This window comes from Salmo salar, chromosome 10 (genome assembly GCF_965601325.2).
Source record: "Salmo salar chromosome 10, fSalSal1, whole genome shotgun sequence".
Taxonomy (NCBI): domain Eukaryota; kingdom Metazoa; phylum Chordata; class Actinopteri; order Salmoniformes; family Salmonidae; genus Salmo; species Salmo salar.
Window position 1 is genome coordinate 42749466 of NC_138300.1, and position 26397 is coordinate 42775862.

General features: G+C 42.7%; 1 protein-coding gene across 1 annotated transcript; it reads left to right on the forward strand.

Moving 5' to 3' along the window:
- Positions 1 to 26397, forward strand: rhpn1 (rhophilin, Rho GTPase binding protein 1). The gene is made up of 15 exons (XM_082957021.1): positions 1 to 635; positions 4391 to 4506; positions 7098 to 7226; positions 8339 to 8414; positions 8552 to 8629; positions 9388 to 9512; positions 12185 to 12351; positions 12505 to 12692; positions 20881 to 21037; positions 21376 to 21498; positions 21673 to 21867; positions 21973 to 22049; positions 22148 to 22294; positions 22412 to 22564; positions 23261 to 26397. The coding sequence occupies exons 1-15, from the start codon at positions 516 to 518 to the stop codon at positions 23468 to 23470; spliced, it is 2061 nt and encodes a 686-aa protein (XP_082813147.1). The 5' UTR covers positions 1 to 515; the 3' UTR covers positions 23471 to 26397.

A 26397-nucleotide genomic window follows, 5' to 3' on the forward strand; every position in this document is an offset into this window, starting at 1 on the left:
AATCAACGTCAATTAATGTAGGTGCTATGTCATTGGTTATTTTGCATTTAAAGACACCGCCTCCTGGAATAAAGCCACGCCACGAGTTATTTCGTTTGTCTTGTGTGAGAGAGTTGCGCGAGTGGAAGTTGTAAAATAAGACAGTGATTGTTTTGTTACGGGTCTTTCCTATGTTGATTTGCTCTCTTCCCATCCACCGCAACAGACCCTGGCCTGCAAGTATTGGTGCAACAAGTTGCATAGCTTCCTGGCTTGATGATGGGAGAAGAACCTGCGACGAGGCAAGTGTACTGTTTAGTTGTGGGACAATGCTATGCTATTACCATAAACCGCTAGGTAGAACGAGCTCATCTATTCAATCCCAGTTCACTTGTTTCTAGTTTCGATATTGTTCCAACCATAGACACCATATAACACTTAAACACTGTCCGCTTGCTGTAGAAATGCCGTGCCAATAACTGGTAGGGTAGGCTAGAGTAGAACGGGAGGAAAAGGGACGGTTTTATTTTGTACAAATGAATGGCCTTGGGACATTCTGTTGTAGAGAGACAGAGATGTCTGACGCTGGCTCAGACGAGGAGTTGGAGCTTCCCGCACGGATGGAGGAGGGGAGTCACAACGGGAGTATCAGAAAGGTGAGGGATACGCAGTTGTAGTTCCAAAAACACGGTACTGTTTATTACAACACCGTTTATTACACTTCCCAAACGGAAAATTGACAGCATCTGTTATGACAGTACAATAATATTAAAATCAATACCAGATCAAATATGTACTCTTCAAAGTTATTTATTATTGACATGCATTTCCATGCAGTGTAATTACTGAATCGTTCACAGATTCATTGAGGGGTATCCTGGACCTGCATTGAGTTGCCTTATGTTGGTAAACTTTTGGTGACTTAGGTTGGGGGTCTGCTATTGCATCATGGGGGGTAGATTGGAGTAGGATACTGTCCAGTTGGGAGGTGTCATGGTACTGATGGTATGTGGCTAGGAGAGCCTAGTTACCCCATTTCACCCCCTGCTGTACCCCTGCTGTCCCCTGGCTTGGGCCTGGAGCACAGCTATGGCTGAGCTGGGGCCCTGGGTCTGGAGCACAGCTATGGTTGAGCTGGGGCCCTGGGTCTGGAGCACAGCTATGGCTGAGCTGGGGCTGGGGCCCTGGATCTGGAGCACCGCTATGACTGAGCTGGGGCTGGGGCCCTGGATCTGGAGCACCGCTATGGCTGAGCTGGGGCTGGGGCCCTGGGTCTGAAGCACCGCTATGGCTGAGCTGGGGCTGGGGCCCTGGGTCTGGAGCACAGCTATGGCTGAGCTGGGGCCCTGGGTCTGGAGCACAGCTATGGCTGAGCTGGGGTTGGGGCCCTGGGTCTGGAGCACAGCTATGGCTGAGCTGGAGGCTTGGAACTGGAGCAGGGCTTTGGCTGTGCTGGGAGGCTGGATCAGGGGACTGAAGCATGGCTATGGCTGAGCTGGGGCTGGAGGCTTGGAACTGGAGCACAGCTATGGCTAAACTGGGAGAATGGAGCAGGGGACTGAAGGCAGGCTGCTGGAGCATGGCTAGGCTAGCACCCTAATCCCTACAAGCACTCTGAGGATTACTGGGTGCACGCTCAAAAAACAAACAACTCACAGAGAGGGGGATGAAGGGAGGTGGGAGAGGGAAGGAAATGGAGAGCGGGTTGGTTTAGGGGGGGGTCCTATCGCATCTGTCCACAGAACATCAACTGTCATTTTCTGTTCATTTCCCAACGATTGTAGGCCTACATGTTGGCAAGACATGTACATGTCTTGTCCTTTATCAGCAGACTGAAGGAAGACTACAGTGGAGTCGGGTGTCTGTAACAGGTAGCCCTGGGTTTGAGACCCCAGTCCAGCTCTACTCATAGTATGGTGCAGCATCATCATCAGACACTAGTACAGTCCTGATCTAGGCTCTGATCTCCTAGCAGCAAGTGGCAATTGCTCACCCCATTACCAGTGACGATAGCTCACCCCCTCTTCCAAGCCTCATGTCTTCTAAGATGAGATCTCAGAGCCCATCTTAGCCACTTCTAGACGTGGTGGGGGGATGAAGTTAATGTTGGAGAAAAGAGCGCTGCTAACTTTTGGTGGCTGTATTTCTATCGTAGGCAGGGGTCAGGTGTAAGAGGTATTCCTAGTCTCCTCCGCTCCGTGGGCCGTGACGTCTAAGGACTTACCTCACAGCAGGTTACTGACTGAGGTCTACTGGGGCTTGGTCTCTTGGCAACCATCGCCACGGGGATCCTGTTGCCAATGTTGTAGGCTATCTGATCCTAACTATGATGGAGGAGGGTGGTCTTAACCCCTTACACGTGTAAATTGGCCTATATGGATAGGGCCAAATTTGAAATGTTTCAAACACAAGAAATATGGAGAGCATATGCATAACCATGGTAGCAATTTAATGGGAAGAGTTTGGAGATTATGGGAACATTAGATTAAAGGTGAGAACACAACAGTTCATCTGACACAAGACTGAATCCAAACATTACACTGAATTTCATGTTTATTTTACATTTACTGTACTTTTCGCTGCATTTGTTGATAACAACATCTGAAAATACTCAGGATACATTCAGTAACATAAGAAAATGATTGGAGAATTTGGGGTAAGCGGTCTAACTGGTGTTTCCAAGTGGCCGCACACCTTATCTAAAGTGTACACAGTTCCTAAGTAATTTCAATGCACTTTTATGACTCAAAGAAGTCTTCAACTATAAGGTGCTTTTTGGAGCTCTCCTAGCTGTGCCGTTGAGGAATTAGAGCGAGTGCACTTGTAGTTGTGTTTAGAACACAGACCTACATACCTGCCTTTACACAATAACTGTTGTTTTAACGCAATCCAAAAACATCCATTATAAATCGCAATCTGGGTCAGGTGGGAATAATTTGAAAGCTTGTTCTATTGCCAACATGAGTAGCTAAATGTATAAAATACTATCTTAGTACTTAGCTACTATGGCCTATTTATTGCCTTACCTCCTTACTCCATTTGCACACACTGTATATAGATTTTTCTATTGTGTTATTGACTGTACGTTTGTTTATTCCATGTGTAACTCTGTTGTGTCGCACTGCTTTGCTTTATCTTGGCCAGGTCTCAGTTGTAAATGTGAACTTATTCTCAACTGGCCTACCTGGTTAAATAAAGGTGAAATAAAATAAAAAGTGTTAGGCTTTCACAAGGCACTTCAGAGAAGCAGATTGTAATTTTGGTGCGCATAGAATAGTCGTGAGTGCGTTGTTCGCGGCAGATTTTCTTCATAATATAACAAAGCACAGGTTCACTGTGTTCAGGACAACCCAGGGTATAATGCCATGTCATCTTGTAACTGTACATCAAACATAGTAGTGATAAACGTTGACACTATATTACATTCGTTTTATGATATTGAAATGTGAAGTGCACATTTGGACTCACGGGTGTGTGGTTAGCTTGTATGACATCAAAGTGGTATTTATTATAATCCTCAATGTCTCATCTTTCAAAATGCATTGAGTCCTTGTAATTTACACTATTTCCCTCACCCGGACAACAAAAGTTGCCCAACTAGCGGTAGGGATGTGGGCAACTTCTTGTCGTGCTCAAGTTCAGACCGGCTGTCAGTCAAAACCCATACAGAGCTGTGAGGTGGAGACACTGAACTCTGACGTCATGTAGAGCACGTTACTGTACAGCCATTGCATTCCAATTTAGGCGCTTACCGGTGTTCAAATCTGCCGTTTTTAACCCGTACACAAGTGTGAAGGGTTAATCACTCATACTTAATCAGGGAGGGAAACTAACGAGGTGCTCAGATGCATGTCTAACCTGCAGCATCACAGCCTTAATACAGACCGTCCTTTATTAACCATGGTGTATGTAATATATATTTAACAGACAGAGAAACGGGAGTTTTGGAAATGTATAGTAGGAATCGGTGAAACTACATGAAACACTAAGAGAAAATGTCCTCCTTTCCCTGTACTGTGGTCCCGTGTGACTCAGTTGGTAGAGCATGGTGTTTGCAACGCCAGGGTTGTGGGTTCGATTCCCACGGGGGACCAGTACAGAGAAAAGAATGTATGAAATGTATGCATTCACTACTGTAAGTCGCTCTGGATAAGAGCGTCTGCTAAATGACTAAAATGTAAATGTATTTATTACAGGGATTTGTAATGTAATCCGCTGAACAGTCCACCAACCCCTACCTGTTCGGCTAGGAGTACTGTTTTACCTGCAGTTGGTGTTTAATAGACGCTTATTATACACACATTTATGTAAACTAGAACTACAAATAGGGCCTAGACACAAGCAAACAGACAAACATATGTGCTTTAGCATGTTATGCATCATCCACAATCTATTCCCCCCCCTCCTCCAGGGTTGTGATCCATGTTCCCAGACCCAGCGCAGTAAGCTGCAGCACCGTAGAGCTCGTATCAACCAGCAGATCAACAAAGAGATGAGGATGAGGGCTGGGGCTGAAAACCTCTTCAGGTGAGCTGGGGTGGGTGAGGAAAGGGACAGGTCATTGTACCAGTGGCCAAATACTGTCTCTGATCCTGTGTGTACACTGTCCTCCCAGGTAGCTCTGGGGCACATCCACTTCCTCCGCTGTGGTGGGAGAATGAACCCAGATCCCCACTACCTGTGGAAACATTGAGCTGTATCACATAAAACTAGCAGATGGATCTACCAAACTATTTTAGGGTGTATGGGGAACGCCTCTAAAACACACCACCTTGTTTTATGGCTCTGTGTGGTCAATCGGCAGGTTTGATTCCGTTAATTCTTTCCCCCCCTCAGTTTTAAAGTATAATTTGCCAGTTGGATGGTCTGAACTTGTACAGTTATAATACAGCTTGTTCTCATTCTGTCTCCTCTAAAGTAATTACGGTTTTATTTCAGAGAAAGGAGGAAGAAAGAGGCTGGTGGCAGGACATCAAAGCTGACCTAGGGTTTTATAGCACATCAAACCAACCTCTCAGAGCATTAGTGTCATTCTGATCCTTTCAAACAGTTCATCAAATTCATCCCACGCTTGTATATGTACTGTGTTACTGTGGAAGCCACTGAAGGACATGGTGTGTCTGAGTGGTTATGTAGAGGAGCAGAGCTATGGTACGTTGGACACTGTCTTTAACATCCACATTCATCAGAAAGGATGAGGAGCAGGAGATTGGGGAGAGGAGACATAGCACTGAATTAAAGCAGAGCAGTGTGCTTCCTTTTTCTTCAGTGGGCTGTTTAGCTGCTGAGTCAGGCTGTCATAAGATGAACAACATCAAGCTAATTGAAAGAAAACCAACCCTCCCCATGTGTCAACCCTCCCTCCCCTCACTTGTTTTTTTTTAGGTTTTGAGAAAAGCTAGCATACAGGAAATCTAGAATAAGATTAGCCTAGTCATTGAATTAGTAGAGATGTTATGCACCATGTATCCCGCCCACCAGCTTTTTATAGTTGATTCAGAGTCCTCTGAGGCTAGAACATGAATCAAATTGTCCTACTTGAGAATTTGCAGCTTGGCCCTATAGAGACGACCACTATGGCAGGGCTCTATGCTGACCTTTTTTACAAGGAGCACATGTGCGCTTAAATTGAGACATTTGGTATTTAAGCTGATGCTCCTAAATTAAAATTCCAGGTCGCACAGTAAATATTTAGGCCAATATGCGTGTTAAATGGTTGCACTTTAGGTGCCACCCCCCTAGTAGCACCCAGTCCTGTCCCTTCCTTCCCCTCTATTGAGACTGGATCACAGAGACCCCTGGCACCCCCAGTCAGCCACCAATCAACAGGCTCGTCCAGCTGCTGCACCTTTCCCTTCCCATTCCCATGCAGAGAAAGATTTTCCCAGGGAGGGCAGCTGTCTGCAGGAATCTCATCTCAGATTTTCTGGGTTTCATTGGGAGGCATGTTTATCCTCACCAGTGTCCCACACCCACATGTGTAATGGAAGTAGTTCAGTGAACCGTCTTCAGGTGATTGGTAGCCTAGACTTGCCGGAGACCTGAAGACTTGCATTAGCTCCGACCTAGTCATTTGGTGTGATGCAGGACTCTCGGGTTCAAAGCCAGTCACGTGTGTACACACACGCTTAGTTGTCTGTGAACTGGTTTGTGGTGGTATGAGCTAGGGTGAGGAGGGGAAAGGGAGTGACCGAGACTAATGAAGGATGATTGGAGAACCTAGGAGGGGAGGGGGTATATCTCATTAGAGCTTCTGATTGGCTGATAAAGATGTCATATGTGGTGGCATGCTGGTGTAACAGGACAGTGTGTTTATATACTGTGGGCTGGTGTAACAGGACAGCGTGTTTATATACTGTGGGCTGGTGTAACAGGACAGTGTGTTTATATACTGTGGGCTGGTGTAACAGGACAGCGTGTTTATATACTGTGGGCTGGTGTAACAGGACAGCGTGTTTATATACTGTGGGCTGGTGTAACAGGACAGTGTGTTTATATACTGTGGGCTGGTGTAACAGGACAGTGTGTTTATATACTGTGGGCTGGTGTAACAGGACAGTGTGTTTATATACTGTGGGCTGGTGTAACAGGACAGTGTGTTTATTTACTGTGGGCTGGTGTAACAGGACAGCGTGTTTATTTACTGTGGGCTGGTGTAACAGGACAGCGTGTTTATTTACTGTGGGCTGGTGTAACAGGACAGCGTGTTTATATACTGTGGGCTGGTGTAACAGGACAGCGTGTTTATATACTGTGGGCTGGTGTAACAGGACAGTGTGTTTATATACTGTGTACTGGTGTAACAGGACAGTGTGTTTATATACTGTGGACTGGGATCTCTGTGATGTGGAGAGAAGTGTCTGTCGGATACCATGACAACGAAGTGATGCCTCTGAGTTTGAGGAACGTTCTAAAATGTTAGCGTTGTTTACATCAGATCAGCCAGTCATCCACAATAACGAAAGCTTATGTCACCAAACACACTGCTGCCTGTTGTCCATTTGACAAATGCCCATGGACAAAATGTGTTACCCTGTTTCTGTATGGTATTTTTATAAATTGTGTTAGTATGGTGTGTTTGTATAATAAAATCTGATATGAACATGTTTGTGTTGCAGAGCCACCACTAACACCAAGGTAAAGGAGACTGTGGCTCTAGAGCTGAGCTTTGTCAACTCTAACCTGCAGCTACTGAAGGAAGAGCTAGAGGAACTCAACAGCAATATGGAGGTCTACCAGACAGAGAGGTAACATGTGAACAACAAGATCTCATAGTTTCACTTAGAAATTTGACGTATGATGAACGTCTTTTTTTACGCATTAATTCCATGTGGTTACCAAGGTTAATTCCACATGGTTACAGGGTTAAAACAGAAACCAATCAAAAGGTTACATTTAGGTATTCATTCCAATTGGCTAATGGAAAATTCCACCTGAGAACTTTTGGTATTTGTTTCAGTAGTCCATTTTTGACATAGTCCAAAAATGTTTTGCTGGTCAGCAATCAAGTTGTCAAGATATGTCATTTTCAAAATACAGAAATCATCCCTGTGTGATGCATTTTGCATCATATGATGTGTCATACGGGGATGATTTCTGTATTTTGAAAATGACATATCTTGACAACTTGATTGCTGACCAGCATAACATTTTGGGACACCATCAACAATGGATGAATAGTTTTTTGGTGGAGTTTTCCTTTAAGGTTAGGGCCATGGTTTGGGGAAGGCTTCACAAAACAAGGTGCTGTTTCCATGAAGTATCATCAAGTATTCTCCTGGCTTGTTAGAGCATTGTGAACTGCCATGGTGCAGTGATCAGAGTAGCATGAGTTCGCACCAGTGCTGGGCAATAATATTGCTATTTTTGTTTTGTGAGTGCCAATGAAGGCATATCTCCATTCTCAGGACCTTTTTTAAAACGTCCTAAATTGAAGTCTGTTTCTAGTGATCAGCCTGGTGTAAAAGCACACACCCTGGTGCAGGGTGCGAACACACAATGCGATGGCCTATTTGCTCTAATTATAGCCTAATGAGTGGCCTGGAATGCCAGTTGTGTGTGTGTGTGTGTGTGTGTGTGTGTGTGTGTGTGTGTGTGTGTGTGTGTTGGCCAGGCACAGTTCTGAGATTTCTTCCATCCTAGCTGAAGCTCAGGGTCACGAGGGGGACAAATCCTGTGATTACTGTCATTAATTACCCCATGGGGAGGGGTGGAGTTAATGCACTGTGTTGTGGTATTAGAGGAGTGAGGGGCTACTGGCCAATATAGTTACTGTAGTAATATGGCCAGGGAGGTTTTGGTTTTTCTGTGGAGGTTTGTGACAAATGTCATTTAACACGTGTTGGTCTCTCTCCTTAAGTGAAGCCATCAATGTTCCCATGATCCCACTGGGTCTGAAGGAGACCAAGGAAGTGGACCTCACTGTCCCTCTCAAGGTAAGGACGATAGGACCTTACGGCCTCCCTCAAGGTGAGGACAATGGATAATATCTCTTGCTCGTTCTCAGTACTCACTTTATTTAAAATAAAGATGTGTTTTAAAATGTATCTCTTATTTTTCGTCACTCTGTCAGGACATTATCTGTGAGCACTATGGAGAGGACAGCTCTTTGTTTGAGAAGGAGATCAAGGAGTTAATGGAGCTCAGACAGGTTAGATACCCTCAGCTTGAAATGCTAATTAACTGCTCATGCTGTTGAAGATGCTTCCACCTAGTGGATGTATGACATTGAGTATGGTTACATGCACACAATAACATGATTATAATGGATGGTCAGATTAATATAATAGTTCGATTATAACCTTTACATGCTTTGCAAGAAGAATGCTTTCCCTAATAATCCTGTTTAAATGGACACATCTGAAATCAGGCTACCTGATGACACTGATAAATGCAGAAAATCACCAATCAAAATAAAGATTTTACCACAGTGGCCATGTTATTTTTGGGAATCATATTTGATTCTGAGTTCGGACATATAAAGTTTGTATGTGAAAATTACTTCTAAGACTTCAGTTGTTCCGAACTCACGTCGCTAAAGAGGAAGGCTCTCGGCTGGTGCTAGCACATGCACAGCTGGAATGCCTATTTCTTTTTTTAAGGTGTTTACATGTCCTAATGATTTGAAAGATTGCTCAGAAAACCAGGTGTTTTAATTGACATACATTTAATTCGATTTGGACTTTACGCAAATTAAGATAAGCAGAGTAAGGTGTTTACATGACTATTGTGTAATCTGACTACTGCCATAATCATTTTAATATCCAATTATTACTGTGCATGTAAATGTACTCAGTGACTATTGGCTGACTGGTTGATCCTCAGTGGCTGTAAATATCCATGTTATATGTATGTTGTTATTCCATGTTGTGTTAATGTGCATATTAATTGTGTGTTTGTTGTCAACAGGCCATGCGTACCCCCAGTCGTAATGAAGCAGGTTTGGAGCTTCTGATGGAGTATTATAACCAGCTGTACTACCTGGACCAGAGGTTCTTCCCCTCACACAGAACACTAGGAGTCCACTTCCACTGGTACACACCCAAACCAGACGTGCGCATACACACACACACTGCAACCCACCACATACATGCATGCACGCACACACACCCTCACAGGTCTCTTACTCCTCTCTCTCATGTCTCATCCTCTGTTTCTCTCCCTTCTCTCAATTCAAAGGGCTTTATTGGCATTGGAAACCTATGTTAACATTGCCAAAGCAAGTGAAATGGATAATAAACAAAACAGTGAAATAAACAGTGAACATTACTCACAAACATTCCAAAGGAATAGACATTTTAAATGTCATATTATGTGTGTATATATACAGTGTTATAATGATGTACAAAAGGGAAAATAAATACACAGAAATATGGGTTGTATTTACAGTGGTGTCTGTTCTTCACTGGATTCCCTTTTCTTGTGGCAACAGGTCACATCTTGCTGCTGTGTTGGCATGCTGTGGTATTTCACCCAATGTATATGGAGTTTATCAAAATTGGGTTTGTTTTTGAATTCTTTGTGGGTCTGTGTGATCTGTAGGGAATATGTCTCTAAAATGGTCATACATTTGGCAGGAGGTTAGGAAGTGCAGCTCAGTTTCCACCTCATTTTGTGGGCAGTGTGCACATAGGCGGTCTTCTCTTGAGAGCCAGGTCTGCCTACGGCGGCCTTTCGCAATAGCAAGGCTATGCTCACTGAGTCTGTACATAGTCAAAGCTTTCCTTACGTTTGGGTCAGTCAGTGGTCAGGTATTCTGACACTGTGTACTCTCTGTTTAGGACCAAATAACATTCTCATTTGCTCTGTTTTTTTGTTAATTACTTGACACATTGGAAAGAATTATCTTTTTGTTTTCTCATGATTTGGTTGGGTTTAATTATGTTGCTGTCCTGGGGCTCTGTGGGGTCTGTTTGTGAGCAGAGCCAGCTTGGTCATCTCCAGGTTCATCTCGCTGTAGGTGATGGCTTTGTTATGGAAGGTTTGGGAATCTTTTCCTTTTAGGTGGTTGTAGAGTTTAACGGCTCTTCTCTGAATTTTGATAATTGGCTGGTATCGGCCTAATTCTGCTCTGCAAGCATTATTTGGTGTTTTAATTTGTACACTGAGGATATTTGTGCATAGCCTCAATTTGGTGTTTGTCCCTTTTTTTTCTCTCTTTTTTGTTGTTGTTGTGAATTCTTGGTTGGTGAGCGGACCCCAGACCTCATAACCATAAAGGACAATAGGTTCTATAACCGATTCAATTCTTCTTTTTTTTCCAGATCTTATTTGGTATGTTGAATTTTATGTTACTTTAGATGGTGTAGAAGGCCCTTCTTGCCTTGTCTCTCAGATCGTTCACAGCTTTGCGGAAGTTCCCTGGGGCGTTGATGTTTAGGCCGAGGTATGTATAGTGTTTTGTTGGCTCTAGTTTGTATTTGTGGTCCTCGCAACTGCACCTTTTTTGGAACAACCATTATTTTTGTCTTACTGCGATTTACTGCCAGGGCCCAGGTCTGACAGAATCTGTGCAGAAGATCTAGGTGCTGCTGTAGGCCCTCCTTGGTTGGGGGCAGAAGCACCAGATCATCAGACATTTGACTTCAGATTCTAGCCGGATGCTGCAGACTGTTCTAGAGCCCTCGCCAATTTGTTGAAATATGTTGAAGCGGGTGGGGCTCAAGCTGCATCCCTGTCTCACCCCATGGCCATGTGCAAAGAAATGTATGTTTTTTGCTAATTTTAACCACACTTGTTTGTATACATGGATTTTTTTGTATGTTGGAATGTTTTTCCCCAACACCGCTTTCCATCAATTTTGTATAGCCGACCCTCATGCCAAATGGAGTAAAGCTTTTTGTTTAAATCAACAAAGCATGGGGTGACTTTGTCTTTGTTTTGGTTTGTTTGACAATTAGGGTGTGCAGGGTGACTATGTTGGAGGGTTTGTATTTTGTGCTGTAGTTCATTCAGTGTAATTGCCATAACCACTGGATTCTCCAGTCTTTAATAGTTGATATTCAAAGATTTGTGTTTGATCGTGTGTATGTTTTTGCTGTGTTCTTTGTTATAGAGCCAAAAAGATTAGAGAAGTGGTTTATCCATACCATATTTATCCATCTCTGTTTTGGATGGATAACTCAATGTTGTTTAGTGTGTTCCAATCTTCCCAGAAGTGGTTTAGATTCTTCAATTACATTGAGCTGATTTCTGATGTATTGTTACATCTCTTTCCGTAGTGTATTTCCATATTGTTTGTGATTCACCATAGTGAAGTTGCAGGCTCAGGTTTTCTGGGTCTCTGTATTTGGTTGGATAGGTTTCTCAATTTCTTTCTTAGGTTTTTGCATTCTTCATCAAAATGTGTCATTGTTGTCAATTTTTAGGTTGTCCGCTTGACATTTAGATTTGATGGGGAAGCTGAGAGGTCAAATATACTGTTTAGGTTTTCTACTGCCAAGTTAAACACCTTCACTATTTCAGTGGAATGTTTTGTCCAGGAAGTTGTCTGAAAGGGATTGAATTTGTTCATTTCCGCACTATTTTCCTTCCATCTATAGCATTTCTTAATATTATTCAGTTTCTTTTGGCTTTGATGCCTCATGATTATTGCTCTGTTCAAGTAGACTTATCTGATGAGGTGTCAGTGGGCTGTGGGAACGTTCTGAGACTCAACTGCCCCTCCCTCGCTCTCACACCTGCCCATCCCCCGCTCTGTGTCTAGGTATGACTCTCTGACAGGTGTGCCGTCGTGCCAGCGTGCGTTGGCGTTTGAGAAGGGCAGTGTGCTGTTCAACGTGGGGGCTCTCTACACACAGATAGGAGCCAGACAGGACCGCTCTGCTACAGCTGGCATAGACCGGGCTATAGACGCCTTCCAGAGAGCTGCAGGTAACCACACATTCTTACACTCACATTAACATGGCATGTGATGTGCGCGTGCACACACACACACACACACCTTCTGGTTGCGCTTTGCTTTTCCTCTGTCATTACTGTGTTTCAACATACTGGTAAAAGCTGTTTGTGTGTGTGTGTGTCCAGGTGCATTTAACTACCTGAAGGAGAACTTCTCCAACGCTCCCAGTCTGGATATGAGTGGCCCGTCACTATGCATGCTGGTCCGCCTGATGATTGCCCAGGTGCAGGAGTGTGTGTTCGAAAGAGTCACACTCACAACTCAGGACACGCACTTCATCACCCAGCTACAAGTGGCAAAGGAGGCCGCACGGGTGAGGGGACGTGTGTGTGTGTCAAACATGTTATACTCACTGGTGCACAATACCTTCATCCAGTGCCCTTGTTTAAGACTTCTCTTACGTTCTCCTGACTTTCTCTCTTTCTCAAAATTACATTTCAAAGAGTTTTATTGGCATGGGAAACATATGTTTTACATTGCTGAAGGAAATGGAATAAACAAGGGAAACGGTCAACATTACACAAGTTTTAAAAGTATATAGACATTTCAAATGTTATATTATTGGCTATGTACAGTGTTGTAACAATGTGCAAGTAGTTGAAGTATGAAAGGGAAAATAAATAACTAGATGAATATAGGTTGTATTTACAATGTTTGTGCTCCACTGGCTGCCCTTTTCTCATGGCAATGGGACACAAATCTTGCTGTTGTGACGGCACACTGCGGTATTTCGCCTAACTGATATTGGAGTTTATCAATGTTTAATTTGTTTTCACATTCTTTGTGTCTGAGCTGTGGGAAATATGTGTTTTCTAATGTGGTCATACATTTTTTGTCTGGCGGTTAGGAAGTAACTCAGTTTCCACTTCATTTTGTGGGCACATAGGCAAACCTGGCTCTCGAGATGACACGCTTTGGCGGCCTCTCTCAATAGCCGTCTATGCTGAGTCTGTACATAGTCAAGGATTTTCTTAATTTAAGGTCAGTCACAGTGGTCAGGTATTCTACCACTGTGTACTCTGTTTAAGCCCAAATAGCATTCCTGTTTTTTTTATTCTTTCCAGTGTGTCAAATAGTTATCTTTTTGCTTTCTTATAATTTGGTTTTGTCTAAATGTGTTTCTGTCCTGGGGCTCACCTGTCTGAGGGGACTCTTCTCTAGGTTCATCTCTCTGTAGGTGAGGGATTTGTGTTGGAATGTGTGGGCATCGCTTCCTTTTAGGTGGTTATAGAATTAAACAGCTCTTTTCTGGATGTTGATAACTAGTGGGTATAGTCCTAGTTCTGCTATACCTTCAATGTCAGGGCCCAAGTCTGACAGTCTGTGCAGAAGATCTAGGTGCTGCTGTAGGCCCTCCTTGGCTGAGGACAGAAGCACCAGATAATCTGCAAACGGTAGACATTAGATTTCAGTAGGGTGGGCCCGGGTTCAGCAGACTGTTCTAGTGCCCTCGCCAATGTATTAATATATACAGTTGAAGTCGGAAGTTTACATACACTTAGGTTGGAGTCATTTAAAACTCGTTTTTCAACCACTCCACAAATTTCTTATTAACAAACTATAGTTTTGGCAAGTCATTTAGGACCTCTACTTTGTGCATGACACAAGTCATTTTTCCAACAATTGTTTACAGACAGATTATTTCACTTATAATTCACTATCACAATTCCAGTGGGTCAGAAGTTTACATGCACTCAGTTGACTGTGCCTTTTAAACAGCTTGGAAAATTCCAGAAAATTATGTCATGTTTTAGGAGCTTCTGATAGGCTAATTGACATCATTTGAGTCAATTGGAGGTGTACCTGTGAATATATTTCAAGGCCTACCTTCAAACTCAGTGCCTCCTTTCTTGACATCATGGGAAAATCAAAAGAAATCAGCCAAGACCTCAGGGGGAAAAAAGATTTGTAGACCTCCACCAGTCTGGTTCATCCTTGGGAGCAATTTCCAAATGCCTGAAGGTACCACGTTCATCTGTACAAACAATAGTACAATAAACACCATGGGACCACGCAGCTGTCATACCGCTCAGGAAGGAGATGCGTTCTGTCTCCTAGAGATGAATGTACTTTGGTGCAAAAAGTGCAAATCAATCCCAGAACAACAGCAAAGGACCTTGTGAAGATGCTGGAGGAAACAGGTACAAAAGTATCTATATCCACAGTATATCCACAGGTTATGTCCTATATCGACATAACCTGAAACCTCAGCAAGGAAGAAGCCACTGCTCCAAAACCACCATAAAACAGCTAGACTACGGTTTGCAACTGCACATGGGGACAAAGATCATACTTTGAGAAATGTCCTCTGGTCTGAGGAAACAAAAATAGAAATGTTTGGCCATAATGACCATTATGTTTGGAGGAAAAAGGGGGAGGCTTGCAAGCCGAAGAACACCATCCCAACCTTAAAGCACGGGGGTGGCAGCATCATGTTGTGGGGCTGCTTTGCTGCAGAAATGACTGGTGCACTTCACAAAATAGATGGCATCATGAGGTAGGAAAATTATGTGGATATATTGAAGCAACATCTCAAGACATCAGTCAGGAAGTTAAAGCTTGGTCACAAATGGGTCTTCCAAATGTACAATGACCCCAAGCATACTTCCAAAGTTGTGGCAAAGTCAAGGTATTGGAGTGCCCATCACAAAGCCCTGACCTCAATCCCAAAGAAAATGTGTGGGTAGAACAGAGTGTGCGAGCAAGGAGGCCTACAAACCTGACTCAGTTACATCAGCTCTGTCAGGAGGAATGGGCCAAAATTCACTCAACTTATTGTGGGAAGCTTGTGGAAGGCTGCCTGACACGTTTGACCCAAGTTAAACAGTTTAAAGGCAATGCTACCAAATACTAATTGAGTGCATGTAAACTTCTGACCCACTGGGAATGTGATGAAGGAAATAAAAGCTGAAATAAATAATTCTCTCCTATTATTGTGACATTTCACATTCTTAAAATAGTGGTGATCCTAACTGACCTAAGCAAGGAATTTTTACTAGGATTAAATGTCAGGAATTGTGAAATGGAGTTTAAATGTATTTGGCTAAGGAGTATGTAAACTTCAGATTTCAACTGTAGGAGCCGCACACTTGAGTAAATATGGATCCAGATTGTCAGCGCCTAACGATTTCTTACGATTCATAGCAGATCGTGCAGGTAAGACCTCTTCTATGACTTTTTGGAAATTAAAAACGGGCTTACTGTTTTCCACATCAGGTGAAGGCCGAGGGGCTGAAACAATAGACCGGTCAGGATCATGTTGGCCATTCTTCTTTTAAAAAGAAAACCAGCAGAAATAAAGTGCTTATTAAAAACATCACAACTTTCAGTTCGGTCACTGATCCCAGATTCTGACGTAATTTGCTTTGGCAGGGACGTTGAATTTCCTCGTTTTAAGTGAGTTAACCTCTCTAGGACATGTGGGACGCTAGCGTCCCACCCCGCCAACAGCCAGTGACATAGCAGAGAGCCGAATTCAAAACAACAACAAATCTCATAATTCAAATTCCTCACACATACAAGTATTATACACCATTTAAGATGATCTTCTCGTTAATCCAACCACAGTGTCCGATTTCAAAAAGGCTTTACGGCGAAAGCATAGCATTATTATTATGATTATGTTAGGACAGCACCTAGACAAGAAAAACCACACAGCCATTTTCCAAGCAAGGAGAGGCGTCACAAAAACCAGAAATACAGCTAAAATGAATCACTAACCTTTGATCTTCATCAGATGGCACTCATAGGACTTCATGTTACACAATAGATGTATGTTTTGCTCAATAAAGTTCATATTTATATCCAAAAACCCCATTTTACATTGGCCTGTAATGTTCAGAAATGTTTTGCCTCCAAAACTCCCGGTGAATGAGCACATCAATTTACAGAAATACTCATAAACTTTGATAAAAGATATGTGTTATGCACAGAATTATAGAAACTTCTCCTTAATGCAACCGCTGTGTCAGATTGAAAAAAAAAAAGCTTTATGGCGAAAGCAAACTTTGCAATAATCTGAGTACAGCGCTCAGACATCAAAACAAGCCTTACAGATAACCGCCACAGAAGTCAGAAATAACATTATAAATATTCACTTACCTTTGATGAGCTTCATCAGAATGCACTCCCAGGAGTCCCAGTTCCACAATAAATGTTTATTTTGTTCGATAAAGTTCATCTTTATGTCCAAATACCTCCATTTTGTTTGCATGTTTAGTCCAGCACTCCAAATTCACTAAGCGCGCGAGTTTAGTCCAGACAAAGTCAAAATAGTTCCATTACAGTTCGTAGAAACATGTCAAACGATGTATAGAATCAATCTTTAGGATGTTTTTATCATAAATCTGCAATAATATTCCAACTGGACAATTCCATTGTCTTTAGAATTGAAAGGAAAGGCAGCTCGCTCTCACAGCTGTGCGCATGTTTGAGCTCATGCCAATTTTCCAGACACATGACTGAATCAGCTCTTATTCTCTTCCCATTCACAGTAGAAACCTGAAACACGGTTCTAAAGACTGACATCTAGTGGAAGCCTTAGAAGGTGCAATATGACCCCACAGACACTATACTGGATAGGCAATCACTTGAAAAACTACAAACCTCAGATTTCCCACTTCCTGGTTGGATTCTTTTCTCAGGTTTTTGCCTGCCATATGAGTTCTGTTATACTCACAGACATCATTCAAACAGTTTTAGAAACTTCAGTGTTTTCTATCCAAATCTACTAATTATATGCATATTCTAGCTTTTGTACCTGAGTAGCAGGCATTTTACTTTGGGCATGTTTTTCATCCAAGCTACTCAATACTGCCCCCCTTTCCTAAAGTTAACGGTTTTCCATAATTTAGAGGGATCACCAGCAGACTAAGAAAATACCAAGATTTTTGCCTTTTTTATTCCTCAATTGCATAAAAAGCAGCCAATCAGCTGTTTCAGCAGTTTTCCTCGCCAAGGCCCATGCTTGATTCTTTTGCAGGAAAAGGATTTTCAAATCAGAGGAGAACCAAGGATTAGTTCGTTTTTAAGTCGCTTTAACGGACTGTGTTTATCAGCCATGGAGGTAAAAATGTACAAAAAGAAAACGCTAAAACTGGGTCCATTATGCAGTTTATGGATAAAAGCTCTGAGAAATAAAGGTCATGGATAAAGGCTTGCTCTGAGAAATAAAGGTCATGGAGAAAGGCTTGCTCGGAGAACTGTTTATAGTTTTTCTTTAGAATTATACAGTTCGTTACAAATGTCTTTAATTTAAGTGACGCTGGCATCAGCCAGTCCAGATTGAGATATCCGACAATCAATAATTCAGAGTTTGCATAATTAGACATTAACTCGGACAATTTGCATAGAGCAGATACCGGCGCTGAGGATGGGCGATAAACTCCCGCTAGCGTTAATAGTCCATTATGACCAAGGACCACATTTAGAACTAAGCAATCATACTGTCTCGTAACAGAAGTCGAAGTGGACACCGTGACATCTAGGTTGCATTTAACATGGATGGCAATACCTCTACCCACTCTGCCTGCTCTGTAGATATTGTACCCAGCTAACAGAATGCTTTTCCAACAGTCTTGAAGGTGTTTCCACATATGCTGAGCACTTATTGGCAGCTTTTCCTTCACTCTGCGGTCCAACTCATCCCAAACCATCTCTATTGGGTTGAGGTCAGGTGACTGTGGAGGCCAGGTCATCTGCCTCCTTGGTCACTCTCCTTGGTCAAATAGCCCTTACACAGCCTGGAGGTGTGTTGGATCATTGTGTTGTTGAAAAACAAATGATAGTCCTGCTGAGCGCAAACCAGATTAGATGGTGTATCGCTGCAGAATGCGGTGGTATACATGCTGGTTAAGTGTGCCTTGAATTCTAAACAAATCAGACTGTGTCAGCAGCAAAGCACCATCACACCTCCACCATGCTTCATGGTGGGAACCACATATGCGGAGATCATCCATTCACCTACTCTGCGTCTCACAAAGACATGGCGGTTGGATCCAAAAATCTCACTCATCAGACCAAAGGACAGATTTCCACCGGTCTAATGTCGGCAGATTGCCTAGTGGTTAGAGCGTTGGGCCAGTAACTGAAAGATTGCTAGATCGAATCCCCGAGCTGACAAGGTAAAAATCTGTCGTTCTGCCCTTGAACAAGGCAGTTAACCCACTGTTCCTAGGCCGTCATTGTAAATAAGAATTTGTTCTTAACTGACTTGCCTAGTTAAAAAGATAAATTAAATGCTTGTGTTTCTTGGCCCAAGCAAGTCTCTTCATATTGGTGTTCTTCAGTAGTGGTTTCTTTGCAGCAATTTGACCACGAAGGCCTGACTCACACAGTCTCCTCTGAACAGTTGATGTTGAGATGTGTCTGTTACTTAAACTCTGAAGCATTTAATTGGGCTGGTAACGCTAATGAACTTATCCTCTGCAGCAGAGGTAACTCTGGGTCTTCCTTTCCTGTGGCGGTCTTCATGAGAGCCAGTTTCATCATAGCGCTTGATGGTTTTATCGACTGCACTTGAAGAAACTTTCAAAGTTCTTGAAATGTTCCGTATTGACTGACCTAGCTTCATGTCTTAAAGTAATGATGGACTGTCATTTCTCTTTGCTTATTTGAACTGTTCTTGCCATAATATGGACTTGGTGTTTTACCAAATAGGGCTATCTTCTGTATACAACCCCTACCTTGTCACAAACCAACTGATTGGCTCAAACGCATTAAGAAGGAAAGAAATTCCACAAATTCACTTTTAACAAGGCACACATGTTAATTGAAATGCATTCCAGGTGACTACCTCATGATCCTGATTGAGAGATTGCCAAGAGTATGCAAAGCTGTCAAGGCAAAGGGTGGCTACTTTGAAGAATCTCAAATATAAAATATATTTTGATTTAACACTTTTTTTTTTTTTTTGGTTACTACATGATTCCATATGTGTTATTTCATAGTTGTGATGTCTTCACTATTATTCTACAATGTATACAATTAAAAAAATGAAGGAAAATAATCCTTGAATGAGTAGTTTTCAACTTTTGACTGGAAAAAAAAAAAAAAAAAGAATATGGGGGATTGGAAGTGATGCAGACAATTACATTGATGGAAGCTACAATCTCTGCAATATTAAAGCTGATCTACCCCCTAAAAAATGTATGGAATAGCCAATTAGAATATACAGACTACAAATTCTATCATTTCGTTTAGTATTCCATAAACACCAGTCCTTTTTGGGTTGGAGGGTTTGTATTTTGTCCTGTAGCTCATCCAATGTAATTGGGGAATCCAGTGGGTTGTGGTAGTCTTTAATAACAGATTCTACATTTTGTAAATAATCACGTATATGTTTTGGGTTCTTTGTTAAACCACTTCAACCTTATCGGCCATTTATCTCCATTTTAGATAGCTCTTCGTGTTTGTTTAGTGTTCCAATCTTCCCAGAAGTATTTTGATTCTATGGATTCTTCAATCACAATGATGTTTTCTTATGTGCTGTTCCTTTTTTTTCTAAGTCTATTTCTGTGTTTTAGTGTTTCACCATAGTGAAGGCGTAAGCTGACGTTGTGGTTCTGTGTTTTTTGTTGGATCGGTTTCTCAATTACTTTCTTAGGTTTTCACATTCTTCAACAAACCATTTCTCATTGTTCGTTGTGTTAGGTTTTCTGACGGAATTAAAGTGTGATATGTTAGCTGATAGGTCAAATATTGTTCAGGCTTCCAACTGCTAAGTTTACACCTTCTTCCCTATTGCAGAAAAACATTTTGTCTAGGAGGGATAAGATTTGTTGTTGGCCAATAATTTTTTGGTAGGTTTCTACACTGCCTTCTTTCCATCTGTAGCATTTCTTATTAGTATGCAGTTTGTTCTGCTTCGATGCCTCATGGTTGATTTATTGCTCTGTTCAAGTAGATTGTGATTTTGCTGTGGTGTCAGTGGGCTGACTGAACGCTCTGAAAGACTCTGGGTTGAGGCTGATGATAAAGTAATCTACAGTACTACAGCCAAGAGATTAGCTATAGGTGTACCTACCATAGGAGTCTCCTCTAAGCCTACAATTGACTATGTACATACCCAGCGTGCAACAGAGCTGCAGGAGTTATCTGTTTTTGTTGGTCATGTTGTAAAATGTTCCTGTTTTGACTAATTTAATAGTGTGTTAGGTCTGCTCTATACCAAGTTAGCATACCCACTGAGTCTCTTCCCTGTTTCACACCTGGTAGTTTGGTGGATGGGACTACCAGCTCTCTGTAACCTAGAGGGCAACCAGTGGGTCCATCTCTTCTATACCATGTTTCTTGTCGGATGACGATGTCTGTATTTCAAATGTCTTTGCAGTCCAGGTTCCTGCTCTTTAGGCCAAAGGCAGATGACCTCAGTCCATGGCAATTCCAGGCTTTGTGTTCTATAAAGTATCCAATGTCAGTCATGTGGTTTTGCTTCAGACCAGTAAGTGTGAGCAGAGCCTGCTGAGCATCTCTCTTTCATCTCTCTCTTAATCTCTCTCTAGGTATCTGATGTGTATAGCTTGGTACTCCAGACCATGTCTCAGACCCTTGTGAAGGACTATGTCCCATTCTCCTGGGCCTCCATGGTTCAAGTGAAAGCAGAACACTTTAGAGCCCTCTCCCACTACAATGCTGCTGTCGCTCTCTGTGACCACACCCGTAAGTACCTGTGTGTATCTGTTAAGGATGATGCTTTAGGAGAACGTGTGTGTGTGTGTCAGTTGGTGCGAGCATGACGTGTGTGTGTGTGTGTGTGTGTGTGTGGTGTGTGTGTGTGTGGTGTGTGTGTGTGTGTGTGTGTGGTGTGTGTGTGTGTGTGTGTGTGTGTGTGTGTGTGTGTGTGTGTGTGTGTGTGTGTGTGTGTGTGTGTGTGTGTGTGTGTGTGTGTGTGTGTGTGTGTATGTGGTGGATTTTTTTCCCCCCTGCACATACATAAAATGGATGCAGTCATTGTACTGTAAGTCACTTTGGATAAAAGTGTCTGTCATGTTCTGTAGAGTCCATTGAGGAAGGGGGTGACGAAGAGTCAGCGAAGGCTCTCTTCCAGTTCCATGTCAGTACTCCTGCTGGACCCCCACTCAGCCAGGTGCTCAGAGACCCTGAGGACAGACGCAAACTGGGTGAGTACACACACACACACAAAGATATTTGATTTTTCTGCATGGTCATTGTGAGTGCCTACTAAAGGTGTGTGTGTGTGTGTGTGTGTGTGTGTGTGTGTGTGTGTGTGTGTGTGTGTGTGTATGTGTGTGTGTGTGTGTGTGTGTGTGTGTGTGTGTGTGCTCATGCTGTAGGGAAGGCCCACCTGCGTTGTGCAGTGATCAGACATGAGGAGGCTATGAGAGTACATGGTCTATGTAAGATCCTGAGGAAGATGGATATTCTACAGGAGGTGCTCTCTTTCGTGTACAAACGCTCCCTGGACAAATACTCTGAGATGGACCGAGAGGACGACTTTGAAGAGACTGCAGAGGCCCCCGAGATACACTGTGAGTGAGGGAAGGAGTGTGGTTTTTGTGAGTCAGTGAGTGAGAGGTCTGTGTATTAGAGCTACTGAACATACAACATAGTAGTAAGTGATTGTTGTCCCTCAGCTCAAACCCAGCACAAACCAGACATCACAGCACCCAACTTCTCCACTGTCCCAGTCACTGACATCTTCCAAAGGCTGGTAAGAGAGGGAGACAAAACATTTTCTTTGTCATCATTAAAATCATAAGGTTTTGAAGTTGATGATGGTATCCCTGTCTCTGTGTGTGTGCGCTGCAGGGACCCCTGTCAGTGTTCTGTGCGAGGGCACGCTGGGGGCCGGTGCGTGTGGTGAGTCTCCAGCGAGGGGATGGGGGTCTGGGGCTGACTCTTAGAGGAGACTCTCCTGTCCTTGTGGCTGGAGTGGTGCCGGGGGGATGTGCCCAGGTGAGATGGAAGCACCCTGTCTCATCTTAACCCTCTGATTTCGTATGTCCTAAGATTCTCCAATGGAAATTGTACAGTTTTTCATGCAGCAATGAAATATACTGTGTGTTTTCTCAGGAGGCAGGTTTGAGGGAGGGGGACTATATAGTGGCGGTGGATGGAGAGGACTTTAAGTGGGCTAAACATGGAGAGGTGGTCCACATCCTGAAGAGCTGCAGCGACAGAGGAGTACAACTCAGCATCATCACACTGCACACACACGACACACAGGTAGGGGTGGTTGTGTCTTTATGCTTGGATGCGTGCGTGTGTGTTACATCTCATTAGTGTGTGTGTGTGTGTGTTACATCTCATTAGTGTGTGTGTGTGTGTGTGTGTGTGTGTTACATCTCATTAGTGTGTGTGTTACATCTCATTAGTGTGTGTGTGTGTGTGTGTGTTACATCTCATTAGTGTGTGTGTGTGTGTGTTACATCTCATTAGTGTGTGTCAGGGCTTTACAGCCCAACCATTTTATTTGCATATGTGCCTAAATCTTTGGCTTGTGTGACCTTGTTATTTAGGAGCACCAGTACGCCTAGAAAGATGAACGATTTAATATTTCAAATATTTGTCATCGTGCGCCTACATCACTTTGTGTGCACCTGCAATTTTCAACTTAGGGGCACGTTCCCTTGTAAAAGATAAAGTGTGTGTGTTACAAGGGAACGTGCCCCTAAGTTGAAAAATGCAGGTGCACACAAAGTGATGTAGGCGCACGATGACAAATATTTGAAATATTAAATCGTTCATCTTTCTAGGCGTACTGGTGCTCCTAAATAACAATTCCATTAATGAGATGTAACACACACACATTAATGAGATGTAACACACACACATTAATGAGATGTAACACACACACACACACTCACACGAGATGTAAAAGATAGTGTGTGTTACATCTCATTAATGTGTGTGTGTGTTCAGGTGGATAGGAGGCAAGTGATGCTCTCCCCCAGCGGAGACGAAGCGAATGCTCGGCAACGGACCATGGGCAGGGCTAAGGGGCAGAGCACCGCCCCCTTACTCAACTGGAACAGGAAGAAGAATGGGGGAGGAGGCAGAGCCACCAAGAGACTGGGCAGCACCTTCAGTCTGCCGTTTGGAAACCTTCGGGACAGTGAGTCCATGTACTGAGGGCACAGCAGACATGTTAGTCTATTCCAAACAGTGCACTACCAGCCAAAAGTAGTGCACTAGGGAATAGGGTGCCATTTCAGACTGTGCCATAGATAGATAGACAAACCACTCAGGGAATGACAGGTGGACATGTTACAATACAAGGGTGTGTTGTAAATGACTGGATATTGAATGTGTTATAGCATCAAAGCAAGGAGAGGAAGAGGAGGATCGTAGGAAAAGAGGATGCTTGGTCCAGATTACAGCAGTTTCATCTGCAGAGAAACCGTTTTAGAAAGCAGGTGACTGCATGTATCTGTCGCTGAGGGAGTTGAGACCATGTAAATGACGTCCCAAAATAGGCTACATGTTGGGGCCCAGTGTTATTGTAGCTTACTATTTTACAGATGGAAGAAGACTCAATGTCAAACTACAGCCGCTGATCCAAAGACCACATGTCTTAATCAGTGAAAATATAGGTGTATAAACACTAATCGCCTTTTGTAGAGAATAATAATGTTTTGTATACTTTCAATGCATTCTTTTCTGCAAAAGTTGGGTAAATGCTCCCGTAAAAAAAAAGGTGCACAAACAGCTTTTACGTTTTTGGTGTTTACCCTCCACTACACCACTGGTCTTAATGTTAAACATGTTTTACTGTATCCCAGAGTCCTGCTGTTCCACTCCAGTTCTAACCAGGTCGCTCAACTCAACAGTAAAAACAAGGACATCCATTCAGGACCTGAGTTTAGCCCTCACTTCCTCAAGTTAGAGCATTATGCAGCTTGTTGAAGCAGAGAATGTATAGCTGTAGCCATGGCACTGCATTCCATTCTCCTACCAGTGTTCTAGAGTGGTTGATGTAAAGTCCTTTGTTTCTGTTTGATAGTTGAGTACAAATGACTACCTACAAAGTACTTCAATGGTTATACACTGAGTGGACAAAACATTACAGACACCTGCTTTTTCCATGAGACTGACCAGGTGAATCCAGGTGAAAGTTATGATCACCTGTTAAATCCACTTCAATCAGTGTAGATGAGCGGCGGAGACGGGTTAAAGAAGGACTTTTAAGCCTTGAGACAATTGACATGGATTGTGTTTGTGTGCCATTTCAGAGGGTGAATGGGCAAGACAAAAGGTTTAAGTGCCTTTGAACGGGGTATGGTAGTAGGTACCAGGCACACCGGTTTGAGTGTGTCAAGAACCACTATGGCTGCTGGGTTTTTCACGCTCAACAGTTTCCTGTGTGTATCAAGAATGGTCCACCACCCAAACGACATCCAGCCAACGTGACACTACTGTGGGAAGCATTGGAGTCAACAGGCCAGCATCCAGCCACACTTTCAACACCTTGTAGAGTCCATGCCCCAACGAATTGAGGCTATTCTGAGGGCAAAAGGGGGTGCAACTCAATATTAGGAATGCGTTCCTAATGTTTTGTTCACTCAGTGTACGTGTATTAGTGTTTCTACTGATGTTTTGTACTACATTCTTATGCACTGTGACTTCATAGGTGCAGAAAAACGAATATGGTGTAATTGCAGACCACAATTTGGGGTCTTAATATGGGTGTTCCCTGCTATCAGGAAATGCACATTGATACCTGCCATTGGTCAGTTCCGGTGTTATGAGACTGATGGTTTCTCGACACCTGATTTGTTTACATAGCAGGTTAGGCGAAATAGTGAGGCATGTTTGGAGACTAAGGTTAAGAAAAGGGTTAGGCTTAGCTACAATGCCACAGAAATGACCACGGACCAATGGCGAGCATCAATGGGTGTAACTTTTTATATCAATATATATATATACTCTACATACAGGTAACTGCCAAAAATAAAGGCTACACCAAATGTAAGTGTGTTAATAGGCTGTTGGGCTACCACGAGATGCCAGAACAGCTTCAATGCACCTGGCATAGATTTTACAAGTGTGCAGCACTATTCTTCCACAAAATATTCCATAATTTGGTGTTTTGTAGATGGTGGTGTAAAACGCAGTCTCAGGCACTGCTCCAGAATCTCCCATAAGTGTTCAATTGGGTTGAGATCTGGTGACTGAGACGGCCATGGCATATGGATTACATCGTTTTCATGTTCATCAAACCATTCAGTGATGATTTGTGGACGGGGGCATTGTCATCCTATTGGGGCATAGACATGGTAGCCAAAGTAATGGCCAGCCCAGCATTTTTATACATGCCCCAAGGCATGATGGGATGTTAAATACTTAATTAACTCTGGAACCACACTTGTGTGGAAGCACCTGCTTTCAATATACTACTGTGTATCCCTCATTTACTCAAGTGTTGCCATTATTTGGGCAGTTACCTGTATCTTGTGACACTGAAATGGTTAACGTGGTACATTAGGGGATATACGAACTTAGTTGACCAACTACTGCTCAGACCAACGCAGCACACAGATTTTATAATAATAATGATGTTTTTATAAAGACTTTTTTTATATGTCTGCTACTAAGTAGAGTTGAAGATGAGAATGGGACAGTCTACCAAGTAGAAACCAGCTATCAATATAACTTAGCTGCATAGAGGAAAGCTGATGTTAAATTATTAAGGCCACTTTTTTTGTTTAACATTTTCAATATTTGGATACCCAAATAGTATTTTGAACTTCCAATATATTTAATGTTATTTTCATCTCAATTATGAATTTTAGATGTGTGTTTCTGATTTGTGAAATCTGTCTGCCATGGTGTTCTGTGGTGTAGATGTTTGTTTTGGTTGTGTGTATTTCTGTGATTATTTTAGATGTTTTGTTAATTAAGGGATTTGTACTGCTTTCTTTTGTTTGAGAAACTGAAAACCATGGCTGGCTGCTCATATAATCAACTGTCTATTCCTGTGTGTGAGAAAGAGTGTGATTTGCAGACTTTTCCAAATGGATTAAAGGAGTGGATCACTGATTTGTCTCCATTGATGGTAA